Source organism: Pomacea canaliculata, linkage group LG4, assembly GCF_003073045.1.
Source record: "Pomacea canaliculata isolate SZHN2017 linkage group LG4, ASM307304v1, whole genome shotgun sequence".
In the NCBI taxonomy this organism is placed as follows: Eukaryota; Metazoa; Mollusca; class Gastropoda; order Architaenioglossa; family Ampullariidae; genus Pomacea; species Pomacea canaliculata.
The window spans coordinates 859,890-885,397 of NC_037593.1; the positions used below are offsets into that span (position 1 = coordinate 859,890).

At 39.5% G+C, this 25,508-nt stretch overlaps 1 protein-coding gene across 4 annotated transcripts in view; it reads right to left on the reverse strand.

Annotated features, from left to right (window-relative positions):
• The window catches only part of LOC112561768 (probable E3 ubiquitin-protein ligase HECTD4), a 67,425-nt gene that overhangs the window by 37,527 nt on the left and 4,390 nt on the right, over positions 1-25,508 (reverse strand). For all 4 annotated transcript variants that reach the window (XM_025234463.1, XM_025234461.1, XM_025234462.1 and 1 more), the window contains exons 7-36: positions 25,036-25,206; positions 23,009-23,122; positions 22,107-22,259; positions 21,347-21,573; positions 20,958-21,025; positions 20,524-20,702; positions 19,524-19,629; positions 19,262-19,388; positions 17,633-17,764; positions 17,226-17,282; positions 16,474-16,680; positions 15,905-16,008; positions 15,249-15,450; positions 13,712-13,831; positions 12,378-12,482; positions 11,587-11,750; positions 11,111-11,311; positions 10,662-10,848; positions 10,012-10,116; positions 9,705-9,793; positions 8,796-8,983; positions 8,291-8,411; positions 7,685-7,820; positions 7,106-7,272; positions 5,431-5,577; positions 4,959-5,146; positions 4,507-4,663; positions 2,892-2,966; positions 1,405-1,613; positions 776-956 (exon numbers count right to left, since the gene is read on the reverse strand). In XM_025234463.1, the coding sequence (XP_025090248.1) occupies positions 776-956; positions 1,405-1,613; positions 2,892-2,966; positions 4,507-4,663; positions 4,959-5,146; positions 5,431-5,577; positions 7,106-7,272; positions 7,685-7,820; positions 8,291-8,411; positions 8,796-8,983; positions 9,705-9,793; positions 10,012-10,116; positions 10,662-10,848; positions 11,111-11,311; positions 11,587-11,750; positions 12,378-12,482; positions 13,712-13,831; positions 15,249-15,450; positions 15,905-16,008; positions 16,474-16,680; positions 17,226-17,282; positions 17,633-17,764; positions 19,262-19,388; positions 19,524-19,629; positions 20,524-20,702; positions 20,958-21,025; positions 21,347-21,573; positions 22,107-22,259; positions 23,009-23,122; positions 25,036-25,206 (4,387 nt within the window). The remainder of the gene's footprint in view (positions 1-775; positions 957-1,404; positions 1,614-2,891; positions 2,967-4,506; positions 4,664-4,958; positions 5,147-5,430; positions 5,578-7,105; positions 7,273-7,684; positions 7,821-8,290; positions 8,412-8,795; positions 8,984-9,704; positions 9,794-10,011; positions 10,117-10,661; positions 10,849-11,110; positions 11,312-11,586; positions 11,751-12,377; positions 12,483-13,711; positions 13,832-15,248; positions 15,451-15,904; positions 16,009-16,473; positions 16,681-17,225; positions 17,283-17,632; positions 17,765-19,261; positions 19,389-19,523; positions 19,630-20,523; positions 20,703-20,957; positions 21,026-21,346; positions 21,574-22,106; positions 22,260-23,008; positions 23,123-25,035; positions 25,207-25,508) is intronic.

The window sequence follows — 25,508 nt, forward strand, 5'->3', positions numbered from 1 at the left end:
GGAAAGAGGGCAGCCCCAGACTTCTAATGATACATTTACAAGAAGGGATGGGTGGGATTGGTGTTTGATGCGGAGCCAGCTACTAAGGCTATATTACAGCAGGGCAGCCAGCCCTGTAAACAAATGTCACAAGCAGAGAAAGAACTGTCGCCAAGATGAGAGCTGAACCCAGGATAACCAACCTTCACTGTATTGGTGACAGGTGATAACCCTTGTATAGCCAGGCTGCCCAAACATTTACATGGGATGGTAGCCGTACATGCGAAAACATACAAGTACTCAGTAAAATCTACAATAAACTTTATGTTCCTTTGAGATGGACCTCTGCTGACTATCCCAGCAGCTGAGAGATGTGAGGTTTCTAGCCAGTCAAAATGCTAAGCTGGCCTTCACCTGCACCTTTTTTTGTCTGGCGCTTGGAAACCATGGTTTAATAAATATTTGAACAGATTTCCTGCCTGTCTTCCAGGTAACCTAGCAGTTTGTTCTTTGATGCCAGCGACGGACCATAAATTGTAAGGTGTGGACTGGCGCTCTCCTCAGGTAACAAAGCTTTATGCCTGCAATGCTTGTACCATCCTCACACGCAATCAATAGAGTGGAGTAAACTTGGCCAAACCTGACTGCTGGTGGTCCAGCATTAGTTTCACCATGTACAAAACTGGCTTTCTACAAGAATGGAGTACTTAGAATTAAAAAAAGGCAACACTATAAGATTGAAAACTCACAGCCAGAATGTTTAAGCTAGCAAAAGCAGTAAAAAGGCAGGAGGTACCTGAGTAAGGGCTGTATAACATCATGTGACATCTGATCTTCTCGTTTGTGAAGAAAGACAGAGATTCGCCCGCCCTGGACATCACTATCTTCTGTGCGATCTTTGCCTCCTGGGCTGCTGGCTACAGCTGGAGTAGATGCTTCCAGGGATGGCGTGCGACTGGACAACATGACCTGGTCACCTGCAACAAAATGCTACAACTTATTCTACAATGCACATGCACTGCCAATGTGGATCTGTGCCATATGTACAACATGTTGGGACCAAGTTTCAGTAAAAACTGCCTACAGACTTGCTATGACCTTTGTTATCGATCCAGGGAACCAACAGCTTCAGCTAAAATCTGCAATATACATTCAATTTTGTGAAAATCCAATTAGTCCCTTTGAGTTATAGAGGCATAAAGTGTACAACAAGCACTACTGTCCCGCAACCCCCCAGCAATGTTGGACCAGCTTGTGGGCCTTAAAAAAGGTGATGGGAGACAAGCATCCCCTGTCCTGTCCCCGCTGTTGTTGTATTTGAAACTGAAAAACGTTTCCACCTAAAGTCGATTTCTCACTAACTTTCACTAAATAACAATACCATAATAACTGCTTCAATATTCTTTTTCAAATACTGTCATTTACCTGGTACTAGCAAGTCACCAAGCTTAGCCAGCAGAAGGGATATGATTCGAGCAGGGGGGTCAGACACAGGCTGGGCAGAGCTCCAGTGGCTGGTGTATAGATGCTGCCCCCAGGCAGGTAGAATGACCTGTGCACAGTCATTGGTGCTCATGAGAGGTAGAGCCACACGACACAGCTGTAGTATGATCAGCACCAGCTTGGGAGAAGGCCTGCACACATTGACAGGACTGTAAACATCAGGCAATGACACATTGACAGTCTCTCTCAATCTGTCTGAATCAGGTCACATTGGCAAGACTACTGTAGTCTATCTCTTTCACAACTAATTAATCAATTCACAAATATTTCCTCCACACAAGTGATTGGGACAATTTTAAAATTTCAGATCAATAACCATTACTTCTTATATCAAAACAAGACAGAATGTATTACACTCTTCTATCACATCATTCATCTAAATGAAGACAAAGCTGTCCACACCTTAGGACACCAAGAACCTCTACTTTCAACAGTCAGGTGACATAACCTTGTTGAAGACTTTCCTTCAAGACATGTTGGAAGGTAGTCAAGGCCACAGTGGCCAGACGAAGACCTGACTTATGAAGGTCGTCCAGTACAGGACCTGCAGACTATTGCCCACAACAGACAAGAGTGATGGGCCCTTTCAGCTGCCTCATCTGTCCATGTGATTCCCCCCAACCACAGGTGCTGGTCAAGGGATGACTGACTGATGTAATCTACACCACTGTTCACCATTCTTATAATCTGTAGTGTGTGTCCCACTCTCCCAGATGGTAAGAAGTCTTGGTGTGAGAACTACTAAACATTCGTCCACACATTCTCTAGTGCGAGTGTCCCACTCTCACAGATGGTGACAAGTCTTGGTGTGACAACTGCTGCACCACTCTCATTAAGTTAAATTTTCTAGAACTTTACAGAATTCCCCAGATAAGACCCTTAAGAACAGTTTCTTCTGCCAAGAAACTCATGTGTGTACACTTGTGCTTACACTGTTCCAGCTCCTTGCTTCAAGAGCTTCCCAACAACTTCAGAGAACCCAAAACCATGCTGCCAGATCATGTGACCCTCTCCTCCTCAAGATGCAATGATTGTCTGTCTGTGTCTACATTATGTACAAGGTGAACATAATTATATTATCTTGTCTCCATGGCCTTGTTCCAGGATATCTGAACCCAATCTTGTCTCTAAAATCTGCTCATGCTGATCTCCTGCATGTGCCATGCATACAGTGCACAAATTCTCATTTTCCAAAGTCTAACAAGTAATAGTCATTTTCTTGTAACACAAATACTCTCCTTGGTCTAGTAATATTGGGCGAGGGATCCAAGTTCTGACTCGATAAGCTCTCACAAGCAACAGCAAGCCACCATATTAATAAACCAGCATCTCATGTGGTATGGGAGTGAAAAACTAGTTAAGAATTTAGTTAAGAATGAAATGAAAGAAATGAAAAAATTTTTTTTTACCTCTGGTCCAAGAGAAGTGACAGCAATTTAGACACACAGGCAGGCTGACTCAAAATGGCCTTGCCCATCTTGCTCCTGAATTTACAAAGATACTTAAGGCTGTCAATAAGATTGACAACATAGAAGTCAGCAAACATATGCATGCACATATTAAAACCCTCTCTCCTCATTCTCAAACACACACACACAGACACAAAGGTGCTTAACCCTTTCAGAACCGTAAGGATTGTACGCATATAATTTTAGTTATTCTGATATATTTAGGGCTAAAATAACCTGTACGCTACAAAAATGTTTATTTGAAACCGATATTCCTCATAGTTTTTGAGATAGAGCATAGGACAAATACGTCCCAATGGGTGGTAAGGGAAAGGTATCTTAAATAATGTGAGGTATGGCTTCTATCAATATTTTTATTTGAATAGTGATCAAACACTGAACTGTTGTTATGGAACATCAGAAATAATATTACACTGCCATGTGAACAAAGATCCATCTTTTATGCATGCAATGTAATTTATGAATGGTACTTCTCGAAACAGCTAAGGGATATTGTGTAGCACAAGCCAACACGAATACAGGCCTACACAGAATGTCACATATTGTCCGTCCTGCTTTCAATTTTGTTCTTTGCACATCAACCTCCTGAGGTTTTCTTCTTTGACAAACGTATGCTCAGGTTGTGGAGTTGGCATGATCTTTTTGCTGCTTCAAACAGGTCCTGATGGAATATTTCTAATCCTGTTTGTGTAAATTCCAATGTGCACTCTTGGTATTATTTGTCTATACTCAAGCTGTGATATCCCCTTTTATTCAGGATCAAATGCCTGATTCATCTATGTATAAATATATAAAAATAGGCATTGTTCACTGCTATGTTCAACAAATCAAAAAATATTTGAAAGTAGTGCTTCACCTTTGACCTTTGATCCACTTCATATGTAATCTTTTTCTGATCCACGAGATCTATGCCTCCCATAAATTTGTTGTAGGTAACGACAATGTAAGGACAAGGAACAACAGATCTGTTGTCCTTCCACATGACACAGGGAACATCATTTGGTGATAACATGAGGCTTTCTCCATGTTTCATATTATTGTCTTTCTTGAGATTTTGTTAGCATGTGTTTTCCTATCAACACACATAGTTCTGCACAGGGATATTTCCTTTTCTTGTGACTTTATTTGAAGCATTGGTGAATTGAAAAAATTATAAATGTAAACCTCACAGAAGCAATGCTCAAGTTATTTAGTCAGCATAACAACCACTCCCTTTCCTAGTTCATATTCAGTTTCAGTGTTCTTCCCTGTGTACAAGTAGAATTGAAACATGTAACTGGTCTTCAAATCCCACCTGTACCACATCTTGAATTCCTATTTTATTGAGGTTTTTATTTATTGCTTCATTGTGTTGTACCCCTTGAATTTTATCAAGTGTTCATCAACTGATTGTTGTTTGCTTGGGTTTCTTACATTTTTAAAGCATCGCCTTAAGGGATCTGTTCTGAGAAGCATCTCTTCATTGTTTGCAACAAGTAAGGCATCACTTACAACTACTTCAAAGCGATTCTGAGACATCACATTAGCAACACATGACACAGAATGAAGACCCTACCTGGAGAGGTTATTCAGTAGTCCCAGTACCTCCTGCAATGCCTCTGTACCCACTGCAGCATTGCCAATGGCGTTGGTGGCCCGTGCTAAATGATGAGTTAACAAAGTTGACACTTGTCGTGCCAGACCAGAGTGCTCTAACTCTTCAACTTGTGAGGCTGTTGGTTAAAAAAAGTTTTGGTATCATTAAGAAATCACACATGCACACAAAAAGGCCTCTTCCACAATTAGCCAGCAGAATGATAAAACCTATTTAAATAAGAAAAGTGGGTGTTGGGGACAGTTCTCTAGGGAATTTACACTAGCTTACACTGAAAACAAACACAAGATGGGCAGTGGTTTACAGTGGGGATAAGCAGATGATTGGCCATGGTTTACACCGGGAACATATAGGTGACAGACAAACGTTAACAAATAGGGGCACACAGATGATATGCAGTGAGCAATATTCACCATCTTCCACCTCCCACTTGACACAGCGACTGGCCAGCACCTGGAATCCTGCCCAGGCCAGCACTGACACTCTGTGGCGTGTTGTTTGTGTCTCTACTCCAAGTCCATCCACCCGGTGACCAGCCAGACTGCACAGTTTGTCCAGAAGATGAACAAGCCCAGAGCGCACCAAACAGCGCTCCTCAGCTCTGTGTTTATGTTTATGCAGAAAACAGGAGGTCAATTGAGCAATAGACCATAGACTACTCATAAAAACAATGATGACTGATTTCAAATAAAATGCATCATTGGCCATGATTATTTTTCTTTTTAAATCTGCAGCATTCATTAAATCTATTCAAAATTAAAAAATCATGATATGAAAGGATAAGACAAATTAAAATGACTAAAAGCTCATTAATAAGACAAAATCTCATGCTGCAAAAATAAACTGACTGTAAATAACAGTTGTGAAAATGTGATATGAAGTGACCTGGTGTATGGCACAGTGCACAACAGGCCAATGCTGCTGCAGCTTGCAACTGGGTAGCGTGCAGCTAACTGGACAACAGATGTCATCACTTCTGCAAAGGCCTCTTGTACTTGAGTAACCATGCCTCCGCAGGTAAGCTCTTGAGCTCTGTACAGACACAAAGCAACATAATCAAGTTAATCATGTATTATGAGTCATGTTCATAATGCAGCAAAATATCAAGATAACAAATGTCATTTATTTGCCATGGTTACATGATGAATATGCTGATAATGTGATAAATGTGACACATATCATGTTTCCCAAAAATTATGTCCATTTTGATCATAAGATGTATCAACGTCCGGACTTAATGTAAGGCGAGTTGGGTGAGTCAGCATGCTGATGCTTGCAGTGATAGGGTGCAAAAGATTTGGAAGATTCTGGAAAGGTTAGAATGAAGCTTAAACTGTGAATGAAAGCCTAGTTCTTTAATTTCCAAGAAGACTCATACAACTATTTTCTTTGGTCAACTTATGTCACCTGGTTTCTTATATCATCATGTCCAGATGCTACCTTCTAGCCGTAGATGGAAGCAACTGGTCACCAATAAGAGCGCTCTTGCCAAGTCCTTCATAACAACTGCAATATCACTCTTGAACAGAACAAATGTACCTAAAGTACATGTCTGCACCTCTGATAATCATTGCTAGGAAGTGCGGGGTTTAAATGTGTTGTAAGTGGATGGATGTATGAGATTTGACTATATTTTATTATTTGGAGAGTTTCTCTCTCTTGTGAACAGAAGTAGACAATAATATTTCATTGCATTTTTCTGTACAAAAGAAACTGTAAAACCATTTTTGATAAGTTGATCAGTAATGGTTTTTGCTGTTAGGTACAATTTGTGTGATGGCAAGACAGTGTGTGATATCAACTAGCCAACTGCTACAAGGGACTGCTGGTACAAGTGAAGAGCCTTCCCTTCCAGTTAAGGGCGCTCATCCTTCATCACCTAGGCTGTCGACTGGCCTCAACACTTGGATACCTTAAAGCAGTGTTGTATACTTTGGATTGCATGTGTTATTTAACGGACATCACAGCTACAGTGACTACCAGATAGCTTTGTCTCTTGACTAGCTAACCTCTGCACATACTGAGCAGAGCTGCATGCCTCCACACTACAGAGCCGACCTGAATGCTTCGTAATGAGACGTTAATCATTACAGTTGGAGCACAGTTGCATGTAAACCCCATCAACAGTAGGTACTAAGTCAGAACACAACTATAAGCAACAGCATCTTGAAGATAAAGCTGAGGAGTTTGAAGACTTAACCTGTATTGTTTTATGTTAATGCAATTCCTGACAGAACTTGGATGGTGGGGGTAGGAGAGGGATGTTATTGTTACATGTCTGATTATATAAAACACAAAAGAGTTAAGAAACCTTTGTGTAATCAGGGCAGGAGACTTCATCCCTTTAGCAATTGTGATGGGTGTGTGGAGAGAGTGGTTGAGAGTTAAGTAGCATATTTGTCTGTGTATTTGACAGGTTTTGTATTCAGAGGAAGAACACCTGAATGTCATGACAAATGTGTGGTTGAACAGAGGTGCATGCATATTATGTGACAATGTGTATGTGAATAAATGGACATGAAAAGAAGTGATCAGTAAATAATAATACAAATACATTTACTTTGGACCATGTCTCAAGACAGATGCCACTGCTGCTATCAGGTGTGTGGCACCCCCTACCCACGAAGCAGCCGCAAGCAAGTCTTTCATGTGCAGCAGAGCTTTTTTGCGAATGCAACCGCGCTTGTGACGCACCTCTGCTGCCACAAGGAAACTGCTGCATGACACCTGCACAAATTTAACAAAAAATGTTTGATGTTTCTGGCATTTATTATTAACATTTCCTCCATGTAAGTTTCTGTATGCACAAAAATTATATGAAACGAGTTTGTAAGTGAAGCTGCGGCAGAAAATAGTCACCAACAATCACCTTCAGCAGACTTAACCAAAGCAGTAGATGATACCAATCAAAACTCTGAACCCAGGTACATGGCAAAATGTTATGTAAGAACCCTTTTACAAATACCCTTTGGAACTAGGCAGAGCAGTAAACAGAGGACATTCAACTTTCAGTGGTTCTCAGAACTAAAATAAGAAAAAAGAAGCTGAAAATGAAGTAACCAATATAAATAAAACATTCTGACATCTTACACAAGTTTGTGTTGAGAAGCACCTGAAACAGATCAGTGGTATTACTCACAGCCTTCTCTGGGTCGCTGCCAATGAAGGAGAAGAGTTGGTCAATAAGGGTAATGTATGGCGGCTTGTCATCACTCTCATCCTCTATCAAATCCTGCAGGATGGACATAGTCTTCCTGCGCTCTGTCAGTCGCCACCTGCACATATACTGCAGTGAATCCTGCTGCCTCTATACACTTGTAGAGCAGTGAGTCTGTACAAATGTTACAATAAATCATGTCCCCTTTATACACTTGTACAGCAGTGAATCTGTACAAATGTTACAGTAAATCATGTCCGCTCTATACACTTGTACAGCAGTGAGTCTGTACAAATGTTACAATAAATCATGTCCGCTCTATACACTTGTACAGCAGCGAGTCTGTACAAATGTTACAATCAAGTCTTGTTGCTATAAGCAGAGAGTGCCTCAGTCTGACAGACTTCTGACATTAATGTTATATGCAAGCTGGCTGCTTCTGCCTCGAGTCCTGGTTTGCCTCAAAAGTAGCAATCATATTATACATGTGGACAATCTTCTGGGCATACAAACCTTAGCAAGTGCACAACTTCTGCAAGAGAATCATCATCAACACTTGAAGGTGCTGACACGCTGCAGCATACAAACCTTTGCAAACGCACAACTTCTGCCAATGAATCGTCATCAACACCTGAAGGTGCTGACATGCTGCGCCCCATGCCCTGAGTTGTTCTCAGCACATCTGTGTCAGAACGAACCATCAGGTCTTCTGCACACATCAACATTAGCAACTATCAATATGGGCCACAATATAAAACAAGAAAAAAATGAGGCAAAAGACAAACAGTTTTGCTGAACAAATAATTTGACAAAAAAAAATTAATTGAGTCATCGTAGCAAAATTATCGTATAATATTCAGGGCCATGAAATGCATGATACTTGTTTTAGGAATACAGTTATGAGCTTTCAAAAAAAAAAACCCCAGAAGAAAAATAATCATTCATGCACAAGCAAGCACACACACACACAAACACGCACACACACAACTTACTCTTGCACTGTGTTTACATAATACATTTTGTGAACTATATGAAAATATTATCGCAAAAGGTACAGTTTTAACTCCAAAAGTATTTGCCACTAGCTGCATACCATGTTGGAAGCCCTGCATGTGAGACACAGTGCGAGAGAGTGGTAGAATCATCTGGGCTGGTGTGATGTTGACATGCAGCAATAAGGACAGTCGAGACAAAATCCCACGCACCAAATATTTGGTTTTCTTCATCTCTTCTTCCTCTGTTCTGTCTTTCCAGGCTTGACAGTCAGCTTCAAACTTCTCACTGCAACAAAAATTACACTATGTAACTTTTATGTAGTCTTTAATTTGGTGCCAAGACAAACCTCTACCCATATGAGTTGTCAAATCAAAGTATTAATAATGACTCTTCTTCTATTGGTAAAGGTGCTATTAGCTGAGCCCTAGTCAGCTCTGTTACCTGTACTAGTAAAGGTGTTAATGGTCGAGTCCCATGTGATATTGAGCTCAAAGTTAGTGAGTTCAACACAATGTAGTACTGTAATATATGTATCATCAAAATATATTTTAAGTGGAGCTGCATTCTAATTTTGGAAGACTATAGTCAATGTGTGAGTTGTGAGCACATTTGAATAAGGTTTTGTACACATTCAGAATACTTAAATCAGGGCTTCTGCTTACGCAAAAAATTGCATACAGTACGCATTAAAAGTTCGGAGGACCCCTTCAATTTTTGTCAATGGGGTCCCCTTCAAATTTGGGCGAAGAACAGGGACCCCTTAAAAATCTGAAGGGGTCCCTGGGACCCCAAAGAATTTAGCCTTAGCAGAAGCCCTGCTTAAATAACATCATGGGAAATATGTGTCCAAGATTCTGGTGATAAATGCCATGTTCAAGCATTTAAACATGTTAACCTCCATTACTTTCCCATTTTATCTACTATTTATCAAGCTTTGTAGAGTTTTTTGATTGCTCTTTAGTTTTTAGGGAAAGTGAAGTAATAGAACAATAGTAAAAAGACTTACAGAAGCAGTTTGACAGTTACTTCCAGGCTTGAGCTGTCCAGGGGAACATCCTTAATGAAGCACAACATTGCCAGTTCTTTGTATTTCAGCTGCAGGGGGAGACAAATGTCTGAGAGACTTATTACAGATATGGAAGCAGCAGCATAATCATTATTTCCTTTGGTGTCCACCCTCTCACTATTGCATATTCAGTTATCCTCACCAAGTTCAAGGGTCAAACTAATAATGCTTTGTGATTTTTTGCGCAAGTATGTAGACATATATGCACATCAACAAAAAGACTCATCATGGAAGAGAGGATACTTACATCTTGCAAGTGGTAGTCATGAAAAAAAGGAGATGGGACAGAGGTGTTGCCCTGGCAGTATTCCTCCACTTCATTTCTCCAGCGCTGCTCCAGGTCTGCCATTGTCTACAACAATACATACTTCTATTAAATTCATCATTTCTTTAAATAATTTATAAATGTCTTCATCTGTGGCATTACAAAGCTTACATTCAGTGGTGCCTAACCTTTTCTTGCCCAACAGCATTCTCGACATTCTTTTGCCATAATCATGCTGTTAAAAATGAAATTATGTAGTGACATACCAAAGCATAAGATTCAGTTAGAAAGAAATCATAAGCCAGTGGCATCAGGGTGATGTCACCCTGTGTCTGGTTAAAATGAGCAGGTCGCATGAGGCACCTGCAGGGGCTGAATGTGGCCATGGGCTGTAGGTTGGGCGCACCTGGCTAACGAGAAGCTACTTAATGATATCACAGACATGGGGTTAGCTTAGTTATGAAATGACAAATGATAACAGTTACATATCAATGTTACTGAATTTAAAAGAAAAAATTCTTCAAGCACTAGCTCATATGGTACAGTCCAGAATCAGAAAGAAAACAAGAACACAGTTCAAACGATAAATTCTATCATCACCACCAACACATGATGATGTGTGTTGTGCTTACCTGCAGCTGCCTTAAAAGGACATCAAATCTACGATACACTTCATCCACTACTGAGGACAAGAGGAGGTAGTCTTCACTCTGCTGTTGTGCCCCTGAACTGAGATGGCGAACTGTGTCCATCAGTGACAAATGTTTTACCACAGCTGATATTATGTGTTCTTCTAGTGTTTCTGGCTGGAGTACATTTCTGCAAATACCAGAAACAATTATTCCATCTGCAAGCACATTGAGAAGAAGTCAGACACTATTAATAGCCACCACAGCGGACAGAAAAATGCTCCACAATAAATAAATGTCATTCATGTTAATATGATGCCTAATTATTATTAACATGCTCAAACCAAAAGCAGCCAGACTTTAAACACTTATAAGGACAATAACAAACATTCACACAGTTATAAGGACAATGACAAACATGCAAACAAATAACTGCATAGACATTGACTCACCTGATGCTGGGTCTCAGGCGAGGCATCTGTCTCTTGGAAAGTCTGCGCAGGTGTGTCATGATTTCTGCTGGCAGTTTGATTCTGGGCAGCACAGGGCTGCCAGGCGGCAACATCTCATCAGTATCATCCTCTGAATGAGGTCGCAATGGCATTTCCTCTGGAGGTGGGAAAGTTACCCCTCGCTCTGACTGCCATACACACCTATAGAGAGAGGAATTCACCTCATGCCTTACAAATAAAACAGCAACATCCATAGTGGTTTGTCTCTACACGAGCAGGTAGTCTGCTATACAATCAGAGCATTAAGTGTGAAAATAAAAGTCTTTGCTCTATTCTTTCTCAATCACCAGTTTAAGTGTGAAAGTGAAAGTTGGTTCATTTATTATTTGACACAGTGCCAAGGTGTGAAAATGAAAGCCTTTGCTCTATTCTGTCATACTCACTGGTTAGGCTATTTGGTATGACTACTTGCTTACCGCTGAAGAAGTTTTGACCGCAGCAGATGTTGACATGCCTCTTCCTCTGGTGAGGTAGGTGGCCCATCATACAGCAGTGCCAAGAGAGTGCACGCCAGCACAGACAGACTGAGAGCCAGGTCAGCCAGGAATGCAAGTCCCCCAGACACTTCTTCTGCACATTCCTGTTCATTTAGTCACAGATGATTTAAGAATTAAAAAGGAGTGCTTACCTAACTAAAAATAGATCAGTTTACAAAATGCCCAGGTCTATCCCAGTGATATAGAGCACATTTTTAAACACCAGGCATTAGTAATAATCTAAGCAGTTATCTGCAAAAGGAAGAAATGACAGTGGAGCTGTTTAACACATTTGATGTGTGTCCTAAATATTCTTATGCTGATTTTTCTTATACTTTGTTAAGTGGCAGACAATGTTTTAGGCATAATTATAATCCTAACTTTTCCATTGATGATAAATTGTTTATTGTCTTTTTTAAATCAGTGAATTTCATGTGAATCAGGGTAACAACATCAATGTCAAGCTGCCTGACTCAAAGAGTTAATGCAGAATAACTTATCAATGCAAATTCTGGTTGGTAGAGAAGGAAGATGAGCTCCATAGAATATTATTATTCTGCAGCCACAAAAATGCAGTCTATTTTACAGTCTGAAATAGACCTGAAGTAGGGTAGAAAGCTCCTCTCTGTAAAAATCAACATTACCAAACATAGCAGATGAATCCATGAAGAAAATACCAAGCCAAAAAGCCACAATTTGCATCTAGATAAACATAAAAGAACTTGACTCACCTGTGCACGTACAGTACACAACATTCCCCACATGGCCTTATCTGGTGTATTATGCTCACGTCCACTTCGCATCTCAAAAGAGAATGTCACGGTGTCCCCTTCCACCTGTGTCAGACAGTGAGTACAGCTCTCAACACCACATCCCTGCCCACCTCACCAAACATCAGTAAAAATAAGTAAATGGTGCCACAGCTTAAAGGCTGCAGAGATAGTAACCCTGCTGTGTTTAAGGTATGGCACAAAAGGCAGTAAACATTCTGTGTGTCTAACATACGGCATGGAAAGTAAGCCCAACCTTCTTTCTGCCTTGTGATACTCATCGCTGAAGCTGATCCTTTAAGCATGCACTAAAAACACATCTGTTCCATGAAATTACTCCTTACACCAATCAACATAGTTGTCAATAGTTGTGATTATAGTCAACTGACTTAGTCCACTATTCGTCTTCCTCTACAGATTTGTGGTACTATCTTTGCTGTTTGTTCCCTGATTCCTCTTGGCATCTTCTATGTTTGATTTATTACTCATCTGCATAGTTGTTTTCTTCTTCATATTCTGTCCATATCTCCTACTTGTCTTAAGTGTTCAGATCACGGTCCTTTGAGAGAATGATTATGTGTTAAATACATTTGACACACAGCATGGTTACTGCCTTCTGTGCCACGCCTTAGACACGCAACATGTTTATTATTAACACTGCACAGTGCATGATTCTGGGTAGGCAGGGAGTGATTTCTGGCTACAGATCAAACAGGCATCAAATCAGCAGCCTGCTCTGCAGTTGAGCATACTAACCACTGGGTTGCATTATCTGCTGTCAGTGCAACTCTTAACACTGTATCCTCTCCCACCTTGCTAGTCAGTACATTTCTCAACATCCAGCCAAACAGATTTAGCCTGCACAGCCCTTAATGCTGTGGCAAAGATAACTGTAGGAATTCTATAAAGCCATGTTTGTGGAGGTGTATGAGGAGTGTGTGTGTGGGGGTGTAATTAGTGTTTTACGCCAAGCTAGCAGCTACATCTATATCACGACAAGGTAGCCAGCCCTGTAAACAGATGCTATGTGCAGAGAAAGAACAGTGTGCCCGAAATGAGAGCTGAATCCAGAACATCCAGCCCTTACTGTATTAGTGACAGGCGCCAACCTTTGCGCCACCGAACCGCCCTGGAGGTGTACGAACATGTATATGATGATGTGAAGATTCACTTGCAATCCCAAGGACGCATGTACTTAAAATATTAAAAAGGACAGATAATAAATATGGATTAACAAAATAAGCAGCATGTTTAAAGCATGTCAATACTGGCCAGACATAAGGTAAAGTCCACACCTTGACCAGATCTTTAGGCCAGCCTGATCCCAACACACTGCGGCTTCCAAATCCAAATGTGTTTCCTCCATATTCTGCTACTTTTTTGGAGCTGGTGTTTGGGCCAGCATAAATAATCAGCTGAAAAAATAATAAACATGCATTATGGAGAGGTCTGGGGCAGCAATACATTAGCTTCAGGTCGAAGTCAACAGTAGTCATTCACAGAGCTTTATGAAAGAGTTTGAAAGGTTACTCTTATACAGAATCTGACAAAGCACTCACAAATGTTTAAAAGATAAGCTGATAAAGAATCACATAAAGATGAGGCATGTTTGAAAGGCAGGTATGCATATTCAAAAGCTGCATAGCTGACATGACACAGACATCATTCTTGGATTGTCTGAATAGCAAGTACATGCAACAGCTAGCTGAACATGCTAAGTTTCACATAAGACCACAGTGAAGCAAAGAAGTCAAACTTCCCTAGCATTGTACTTTAACTCTTACTATACTGGAGTTTTGGACGATCTGCTACTCTGATTCACGTTGTGTTGCAAAAGCTTGCTGATCAAATGTAAATATATTGCAAAAGTGGACTTGTTGTATACCAAACTAAAGTAAAATGAATAAACATTTATGACATTGAAAAGAAAATGCCAAAGGAATCACAGAAATTTAAATATCTGTAAATTATGAATAATAATTGTTAGTACGGTCTGCTAAATGCCTTGAGACAATACATTTCATATATACAAATCTTAATGCACATTCAATTCTTTTAAATATCATGGTCTTATTAAATTCTAATTATATTTTCCTGAGATAATGCTGTTTAAATGTGTACAGTGTTTTGCTGGCCTTTGCTGCTTTATTTTGGGTTATCACACACAAAATTTCTTTCCAAGTGAAAAATGATGATGAAAATGGTCTACATCTTATAAAAGCAACTGTAGTGAATTTTTTGTTTGTTTTGGGGGGGGGGGAAATTTGTGCAAGATGCTTTATTTGTGATATTATTTATAAATAACTATTACTAGAGATTATAAAACATAAACAAGAATTCAACTTGCACCTTTGTCACGAACAGTGGTTGCATTGTTTGAAGAAATAAAACTATTTTCTTTATCTTCTTCACATTCTCTTCACCATAGACAACAAAAGAGTCATCAAAACTTTCATAATTGGACATTTCTAACTAGTTCTGAAATTGAAATCAAAGAGCCGCTAACAACCAATGTGTTCATGTTGTGAAAGCAAAAAGACAGGAAACATCACGATCTTTTGAGTTATCTGCCTCTTTTTTTTCCACACATATTATATTTAAAAAAATATTACTTCAGTACAATTACACCAATTTTTTTTACTCATTTTTCAGTACTCCTAAAATAATAACTTTAAATGTAAAGTTTTAAAATAAACTGAGTGTTATTATATAGTGGGAGGCATTCGATCTTGTATTTTTGAAATCTAGGGTGCCAATGGTGAGAGTTAAGAGATAAGACTCATTTTATCACTATCATCCACCAAGAGATGCAGATTCAGAAAGTGGACTCACTTTGTCATAATCATATTGTGAGGAGCACCGTGGGTCAAAACGCAGGTACAGACATCGGGCACCAGGTATGTGAACCACTTCCTTGAACTTGTAGTTGTCCCGAAGAGGATGGATGGTCTCTACTGTCTTGCCTGAAGCCCAAGGAGCAGGGATTTTTAGGCCTGTCAGAAATCCTTCTTCTTCGTCTTCACGAATCTCCACTCTAGAAATGTTATAGTCACACATCATATTCTCACTACCCTGACAACCCTGCAGTCCAAAGAAATTTAGTACTTTCATGTGGAGATAGCAGACACTGCACTCCTATTAAGAAACAGTCGCAGAAAGTTGTTAGTTCTGTTTAATAAGTGTACTGATACATGAACAATGTTACTATGATGAATTACATGAACCTGGGAGATTTTTCTCACTCACTTTACCAGATGGCTACAGGAGATAGTAACCTTTGCCCTTTAACCCTGATAAGATTTTCCACAACTAGCATCCCCTCATTGCACAGCAGAACAAAGCTTGGATGACAAAGCAAGTAGCTCCAGCTCATAAAGTCACCCAAGCTGCTAAGAATTTACTTGCAATGAAGGTTAAAGACTTCTAGTCAGGCTTCAAAATCCAAAAGTGAAAAAAGTGCAGATCATAGGTGATTTTAGAAATCTCACTTTTCAAGAGTTTCTCCAATCAGGTCAGCCATGCTGTGATCAGTACCAAGATCAAGGTCATCATCTGGCACAGAATTCTGCTGTCTCTTCAGTAAAAGAGCCGCCTTCATAGAATAAAAGATGTCCAAAGCCAAGGGATTAATCATGGTGTCAAGACATAAACAGATCAATCCAAAATGGCATTCACTAGTACACGACTCAAACACCATCAGATTAATCCACAATTCCATTTGCTTGCATAATTTTATTTTTAAAAAAGTTGGGAGCCTAAGTTTTGGCAAATAAACAATATCAAAAGAAGCCAGTGAATGTCACGCCATTGTCTCATACAGATCTATAGACATTCAACTATGGCCATAACTGTTAAAGATATCTAGAACATGCAACCAGTGTGTGTGAGAATAACATGGCACTCATTTGCAAATATCAAATGATACAGTCATGACCATTATATCTGTGTTTGACAAAGGGTTGACAAAAGGCATGTCCACAGAAGAAGTCTCACATTACATGCAAACACATGTACACAGCAAATTCCTCTTTAATAAACTAGTAACATGCAACTATACCTGACTTGAAAGAAGGATGAGTCGCACAAGGGAAGGCATCAATGCATCAGCCAGATTGAGGCTGTGCAGCTGTGGGTGTGTGAGTGCAGTCAGGAGAGCAGGCAGCAGCCAGCCCAACACAGTGGCTTTGGCCAGCCGCTCCAAGCCAGAGTCTTCACGACCTTGTGTTACCAATCCAGCACAAGTTTCCAGAAAGCTCTCTAACACCTAGAAATGATGAGTCGTCACCTCCAATCATATTTTGCCAATAAAAAATTTTCTACCTGATCATGTTTTCTGATTTTAAAAAAATGTTTCAGGACTTTGAATATGGAAAGAAATCTGACCATATGCAAATGACTTCCATGGACCTGTTTAGCAACAACATGGCCTACTCTAGGGACCACACAGTCTAATAAATTATTTCTAGCTCAGGTACCAAAAAAATAACAAAGACAGGCCCATATCTGAGGAAGAGCCCACAAAATGCAAGCATCATACAACCCTGTCTTTGGATGCCTTCATCCTGTTCTATTTGTATGTGGTAACCTTAACATTTTCCATGTTGTCAATAGCAACAATAGAAAACAGATGTAAATTATCTTAAGGGTTCATTTTATGATGTGTTCTCAATAAAAAATACAAGCTTTCTCTATTCTAATTAGAATGATTCCCCTGATTGTTCTTCACTAAAGTCTGCAGCAGCATCTTAACTATCTGTCGTCAGCATGGTCAGTTGAAAAAAACTTTTGCACTTTAAAAAAAGATGTTACCTCAGAAGCCCCAGAAATGATCTTGGAAGAAAGATTAAGCACTGCAGCTTGGAGATCCTGCAGGGGATAAAGTATTAAGTCATAAAAGATTCTAGAGTCTTATAGATGTTTCTTGGAAAAAAGTAGACAATAATGCACATCTGTGCCTGAGGTAAGATATTGTAGTAAACAATATGATTATGTTTAATGTGTTCAATATTTGTCCTCTATACAACAAGCCCAATTTGTATTTCACACATTTATTTTTAAATACATTTGTTACATATTTATCAATCGTTAGTAGTCAGCCACCTTGTGCAAGAGTCAGTTTGGACAAGCTAACGTAAAAAATGCAGCATCTTGAAAGAGTTAATGTAAACAAAACAGATTACTTCGGAATTAACCTTTCTATAAATGGTAACAAATACCTCAAGTGAGTCATGGTAGGAAGCTGCAGATGGGGTCAAAACAGCATCTGCAGGACAAGGTTCGTACAAAATGGCAGCCTGAAGAAGGTGTGATCGCAGGGCCATTAGATACTGAAGACATGGCGAGGCACGCTGTGTTGCAAAAAGTACACGCACAAACACATGTTAAAGAACATGCTGTTATACTGGACAAGCACATGAAATATGATCTAAGCACTTTCAAGTGCTTTCATGATAAAAAATATGCCTATCAAGATCTAACATGCAAAATAATGATATTATTTGTATCTCTCAGGGTTCATGCTACTTGGACAGAAAGACATTCCGACTTTTCCCTGATGTTTCCAGCAACAATGTCTGGTTTCCAGTTAAAACCAACTATGTTTCTAGACTTTCAGTATGTAAAACATTATGTACACACACAAACACCAATACCTTTCAATTAAAGAAGAGTGTAGTAATGTATCTCTTTGTGCGCTATGCCAACTTACACTATTTTTCCAACCCTAACCGAACTTTGAAGGTTACCAGTCTATTGGAAGGCAAGAGACTACGTCTGATTTATGTTGTTTGCTTCAAAGCATCCACACTGGAAATTTTTTTATTATAATTATTATTACATTTATATTAAAGAAATAAGTCATATTTAATCATAACTGACTTATATGAAGCTGCAGATATAAAGTCACAGTGAGAAGTGTTCTTGATAACTTGAGCTCCATTGGAAGACTTTGCAGCCAAAAAAGTCTTCACAGAATTATTAAGCATCTAAGGCACAAAGACTTTAAACCCCACAGTATTACTTGGGGGCATGTTCATCACATTCTTAGAACAACTGTTTCACTACTCCCCTAAGATGATGCCACAAATAGGTTTGCCTGTAATGAAGTGGTAGGATGGTGACTGTTGATGACATTTAATAGCAGAAAATAACAAAGTACTCCATCAGGCAGCACTGTACACAGCAAGGATTTTGAGCCACAGTTAACAACAAAATAATAAAGTTTTCCAGCAGCAGAACTGTACATAGCAAGGACCTTGAGCTAAATTTGACCACAAAATAAAGTACTCCAAGAGGCAGCACTGTACCTAGGAAAGACCTTGAGCCAAAGTTGACAACTAAATCAATGCTGTTCTTTGACTCAAACAGAAAATACGATCTGTCACCATCTTGAAGTCAGGAGAGGGAGTTTGCAGCCTTTGCAAAATTAATTTTTTTTTTAATGCAGCATTATTAAGTCTCTAAACAAGGAAATGTTTTGGGTAATTTCAGTCTAAAAATATATAAACCCATAGCCTTATTATGTGTTTCATCTGTGTGACACATTGTACTATACATGACTTTAATCTGTGATGTAATGTACATATTTATTATCGTTAATCAGTGTGATACATGGACTGTACACATTGTTTTTGTTATAGTCCCTACTACTCCTCTGTGTGTGTCTTTCATCTTTAAAATCTTCAACCTGCACTTCTCCATGAGACAGACATGCTGCATTCCTGCTACTATATAGTCATATATAATATATAGTCATTTGTTTAACAATGAAGTAATCACATAAAACAATTTTTAAAAATTGTCAAATCTCTCTCTGTCATGCACATACAGAGATCAGAACTACTTACAGGAATACCACAAAGCAGGGCATCAAATTCCTCCTGTTTGGCTCCTGCAGCCTGAGCCTTGCTGAGCAAAACACACGAGTCTTTCACTGCCAGTTTCAGCACAAAGTTAACAAGGTCGTCTGTCAGTCTGCAACAGAAAACAAACAAAATCACGAGCAGTTTTAACTTTTTCTTCATGATTTTCAGGTTCCTGTATACCAATGCCAAAGTCTATCTGAGCATCAGTTTCAAAGCTCTGTTGTTTTCTATAAACAAAACTCACCTAAGATGAGCAGTTTCCTGTGTACCAAGGCACTGGGTTCTCAATTGCTCTGCAAAACTTGTCAGAATCATGTTCCGCAACTCAAGCAGTGCAAGGTTCTCACCAGCTGTGGTCAGAAAAGGTAATGGACAAAAACACTTGAAATTATCATCTTCAATTTAATAAAATGTATTTTGACAGCTTGACGCTCACAAAAAGCATAAGCCACAGATATAAGTGGGCCATTATCTAAAGTGAGAAGCTGTGCAAATCTGCTGCTGATTTTGAAGAAAAAATGCTCTATCTTGGTTGAAATGCCTATTGAAAGTTTTTCTTTATTCAACATGCTTTCTCCAAACAAAATTCAGTTGGAACCGGTGGAAAATTTCTGGTTGTTTTTTTTTTTCAAGCAGACACAGATACTTTGTTGAGTTCAAATATTTTGGTCAGCTTAAAATTACTTCACTTCTTTAAAATATACATCCACAAAATATTTATTAAATTCTATTTCAACAGCAACTGTCTCAATATCTCTATATGCATATATATCAGATGCATTAAGGCAATCACTTTCTCATGTTGATGTGCTACTATTGATCTTCATCACAGAATTTCCCATATTGGAGTGCTACTGTAACTGTTGATCTCTATCATATCATTTTCCATGTTGAAGTGCTACTGATCACAGCATAGTCTGACCTAGACCTATCATGATCTTGTATCACATCCCATGCATCCCAGCTGCGGCCTTCACCGATGTCTTGTGTGGTCTAGATCAGTTTTGGCCTTGCTTCCCACTAGGTGCATCCAAACTGTTATTTCACATCCTGTGTGGTCTAGACCTGTCGTGGACATGTCTCACACCTTTACTTTAGCCAGTCTCGATAAAACAACCCTGCTGGACCCCAGCAAACTTTAACTCTCTCTGCACCAAACTCTTTGAACTATCTGGCCAAGACCTGCAAGGAGAGGTTAAGAACATCTACTATTATCTGTCCCAAGTGTTGGCCTAAGCAGATACCTGAAATCAGCAAATGTGAGAGTAGGGTATGTTTGTCTTGGGCGGTGTGGTACAGTGACTTTAGCCCCACAGTCACCACATGACATGCCTCTCTCTGAAGAACAGGCAGCTCTCCGTCTCCACCCTCACAGTCTGGAGTAAAAAACTCTTTGTTTGTCAACAGCTGCCAAATGAGTGACCTGCAACAAAAACATACATGTCAAAAATCACCTGAATTGACATCATTTCTGGAAGTACAGTTTACACAAGCACAGCTAATTATCTATAATGTAACAAAACCCTACGTTTTCTTGAGAACCATCACAAATGTCTCAAAACTAGGCCTTCCTTATGCACAAATTTCTCTTGGAGGTCCCATATATCATTTTCATGAAATGTTCAATGCAGATACTATATTTAGATGCGTGTTGTTAAGAAACATTAGCCAACATTACCTGGTTTCTTTAATCTGTTCTTCTTCCCCTTGTCTCTCCCACCTGAAGAAACTGACTTTAAAGATGAGCTGCAAAACAGCGCAAATAATAAGAGTAACAACTAATAAATGCTAGGAAAGCCATTGCAAGCATCACCATGAAAAACAACCTAAAGCAAACTGCTAACAATAATAATAATACCCATCAATAAAAGCTTGCTTTATAGTAAATACATACACATCCAGTGTAACAAGTAGCAACCAGAGTTCACACCCACTGTCAGTCACCAAGACAAAGAAAATGTCATTAATATACAACCCTAAACTAAAATACAGTTACAGCCTCTATTACACATATCCAATCTTTAAAGAAAAGAATTGTGTTTGTTGCAGATATACATTACTCCATACCTGTAATACCACCAGACAGCACACTGCTGACTGGAAGTCATGAGCCTCCATGGCCCGGCGAAGAATGGTGGTGATGCGCGTCATGTGGACTAGGTCAACGGGATGTTGTTGCAGCACATAGCTGCCCATGGGCCACTGCAGTACTTCACTGTGCAGCTGGTGCAAACACATACTCCCGACATGTTGCAGCAAGGCTCGCACCACCTCCCGGACATCAAGCCATTCACCTGACAGAAAGTTTTATGCATCATTCTTCACATGAGTAACAATATCTAATGCTTTACATAAAGCCATTCAACTAAAGGTTTATCATTGTTCACATTTATAACAATATGTTACATCAACTAAATTTATTAAAACTACTGTTGAGAATGTTGGGCTCTTTCATCATGAATGTCCATTAAGCCTAGGTGTATAAAGAACACCTGGTGCGGTGGTATGTTGGTAGTGGGTATTCAGTAACTGATTGAAATAGTGGGTTTAGATTAGTAACCAGGGCTGCTACTGACAAAGATCAGTTCAGTAATTCATTTGGTAAAGGCCATTTGTGGTTGCCGCTAACCTCCTAATAGTTGTGTCATCTGGTATAGTTAATGAAGAGTAGGGTATGTTCATGCTTTCCAGTGTGACTACAGGTCATCCTTAAGTTGCAAACAAATTAATGATCTGGCTTGCATCTTGTCTACATTAACATTATTGCAGTATGTTATATATATATGTTAGCACTTTTTTGGTAGCTGTAAGGTGAAAGGCTTGTCACCTGTGTCAGCTCCTGGTGCTGGTAGAAGAGGCTGACTGATGCCCAGCTGCTGGTGAATGTGGTGTGGTGCCTGGTGACCTGGATTGTAGAACTGATCAACATAGTCGCTGCTGCAAAGCCATACCAGATTGTTGTGCACATCAAAACATGCACCTGCAAAAAGAGTGAAGAACACATGCAACCTTCCGGTCAAAACAATTCGTGAAAGGGGGTGTGCTTTAAAGGAACTTCTTCATTCACCTCATGCTTTCACATGATAATATAATTGTCAACCTGGTCTCCAACTCCGGTGAATCTCCTATTCACAGTGAAACCAGGCAGAATTAATGTCTCTAAGACACAAGAGAATAGGAGTGACTTTTTGACAACTCATGTATAATTAAAAGTGTTGTCACCAAATGGATTCTTCAAGAGATTGGTGTTTCTTCTTTGTATGAATATGTGGAGATCACCCCCTAGCTACCCCAAAACCAGGTCTCCAAACCTGTGCAACATTAAGACCCAAATTCAGCTCAGCCCCCTCCTATCTCCATCTGTCACACTAGTGAGCCCTCAACTTCAGTTTTATGCCCGGCTCGACACAGTTAAGAAGTGTGTCAGCTACCTCATTTCATTTCGATATGCCGCATGAGGCCTGTGAAGAGCAGTGATGTCTCCTGCTTTCTATCATGTTTCTAACAGTATAATTCAGTGGCTGTCAATGCATAGAAATGACAAGCTTTAAATATGCCAAATGTACAGGCAAACTGTTTATCTGTGCAACGGTGTGACCGTGTGGAAAGGAGTGAGGCCAATCATATAGTTAAATGTAACCTGCAGTTTTGTTGTATGAATGCATCTTTGTCACTCTGGGCGAAGACACCCCTCCAGAGAATGATTTCGTGTTATTTTGTGACACTCACCTAGACTGCTGACTGATGTGCCCCTGGCTAAGGAGCAGGAAGGAGCATCAATAAGATCGCTGCGTGTTGTGAACAGCCCATCATTCAAACTGAAGCAAAGGTTGGTGGCCAAAGCTGTCAACATTATTGGGATACATGAGGTTAAAACACAAAACTTGGCAGCCACAGCTATCAACATTTGTTCAACATTTCTTTTTGCGAGAGATCCTTTACAACCATCACACCTTTATTTCTATTGGTGAGCTCACATACAACCTATGACATCTGATGGAAGGCATCAATAGCTAACTGCAAGATCATTACAAAGTGACAATGTAAATGTTTATGGAATAGTGACAACAGTGAAAATTCATAGTTAACAGCAATGGCAAAGCTACACGAACAGTGTATAGCTGAAAGAGGTGAACAGCATTAAGCATTTGGAAGCCATCTTTTTGACTGTCTCCATCAGAATCGCAACAGTAGCAAGATATGTCCATACTGGGCAGAATGTGGCCCAGCAACACCATTATACTTACTAGCAAGCACAGACAAGTACAACTTTCTTCACTGCCAATCCTGCTGTACAGATGTGAGACATGAAAGGAGATGAAAATAAAGGTTTGAAACCAAGTGCCTCAGGAAATCTACATGGAATGCAAAACTAATGAACAAAATATGGTCACCACCCTAGTGGGCCACCAGGAACCCTTCTCACATCTATGAACCCTCGCAAACTGGTCTGGAGTAGCCATGTGAAAGGCATGACACTCTGCCTAACATCCTACAGGGTACTTGGCAGGCAGGGTAAACAACAAGGTGGACATAGGAAGAACCAGCTTGCAAACATAAAGTAGTGGACCAGTTGCTCTATGCAGAACCAGCTGACCACTGCTCAAGACAAAAGTTGCAAAAGTTGCCAGCCTTCACATCTATCCAGTTGTTCCACCCAGCAACCAAAACAGCAGACCAGTAGAACTGTTCCATCAACTGGTATCAGTCGAGCATTAAATAAATGAATAAATAAAACACTATCAACATGACAAGATTACATGACGTAAAATACAAAGGTTGGTGGCTAGAGGTATTGCCTTTACAAGATTACCTGAGCTTAACACATTACTTTCATCCCACTTGCGGTCAGCCGATCAGCTACCCTTCCACGCTCCCGCATCGCTTGGAGCCAAGCAGCTCACTGTTGTGAATTTTGTTTTTTACCCTTAAAGCGCGATATTTTGCTTAAAAAATGCATAATTTAGATAGTTTACATATTTCTGAAAACAATTATCTCCATTGCATTGAAAAGGAAGGGTGTTGTAAAGGAAGTTTGACAATTTTCCCAGGCTGCCCTTTCTTTTCCATTTGGAAATATGGCAAGGAGGTACACAACTAGAATTCTGGCACCTTTCCAATGCATCATTGTGAACTTCTATGGACAAAAACAAAGTGTGTTCATTTCTTCTTGATTTGCAAACATGAAAGTCTACTTCCTGGAGGTCTAAGTTGTTCTTGGATGACATTATCTGTGTAAACATGTGTCGTGCGAACTTTTTCAAAACTCCACTTCGTATACCCGATTCTCTTTGGATCATCATATAAAATGAGTTTTCAAGCAAGATTCAAGTAAGACTTAACCTGTTTAACACAATTTGATCTATCATTATCAATGTAATTTATTCTTCTACCTCTTTTAGTTACTTATTTTAAAATTTTTTGAAAAAGGGGTAAAACCATTTATATTGGTGTTAAGACCTGCCTCTTAGCTCTGCGTAAGCAATGTGTCAAAACACACATGATTCTCTAAAAACTGACTAGATGATGTATTGATTACAAAATATTTTCTTTCACAAGATGTAATCAATAGGAAAAGGCACAGGCCTATAAACTAATTAAAAATGCCAACAATAAAACATTCACAATTATTTTATTCTTTAACTTTGGATAATTTGCAATCCCTCAGTAAAAGCTTTTCTTTCTTGTACTTCAATTTCACAGCCAAGAAGGTTTAAATATTCACATCTATTAAAGCCCATTTGGTATAAACTCACATCTCAGGCTAGAGATGCTACCTCCACTGCCAAACAGCGACCTTGTGGAAGCAGCACCCCCACCCCCAGGCAGAGGTACAAGGATGACGATACTAGTGCCGTCACAATAGACAGGAACTTTCACCAGTGTTTTCAGCAGAACTCCACACGTGGTGCTGCCTGCTGACAAGTCTGAAAGATTAAGATAAATGTTAACATCTTACATCTCTATTCTTCCTGCTACAAGCCATTTTTTGCAAAGTAACTGTTAAAAACAACCAAGCTAAACTAATAAACAAAATTAGCATTACAAAGGGTCTATCTCTTCTGAAAGGATAGCTCCTCTCATAAAAGTAAGAAAAGCACACTCATAAAAAAATAGAAAGTAACAACATTAGATATATCCTAGAAAATTTCAAACAGTATGGTTTCAAGCTGTTGGTTCCAACTGATTTCACTGGTTGCTGTCACTGAACTGGCCTAAACCTCCAATT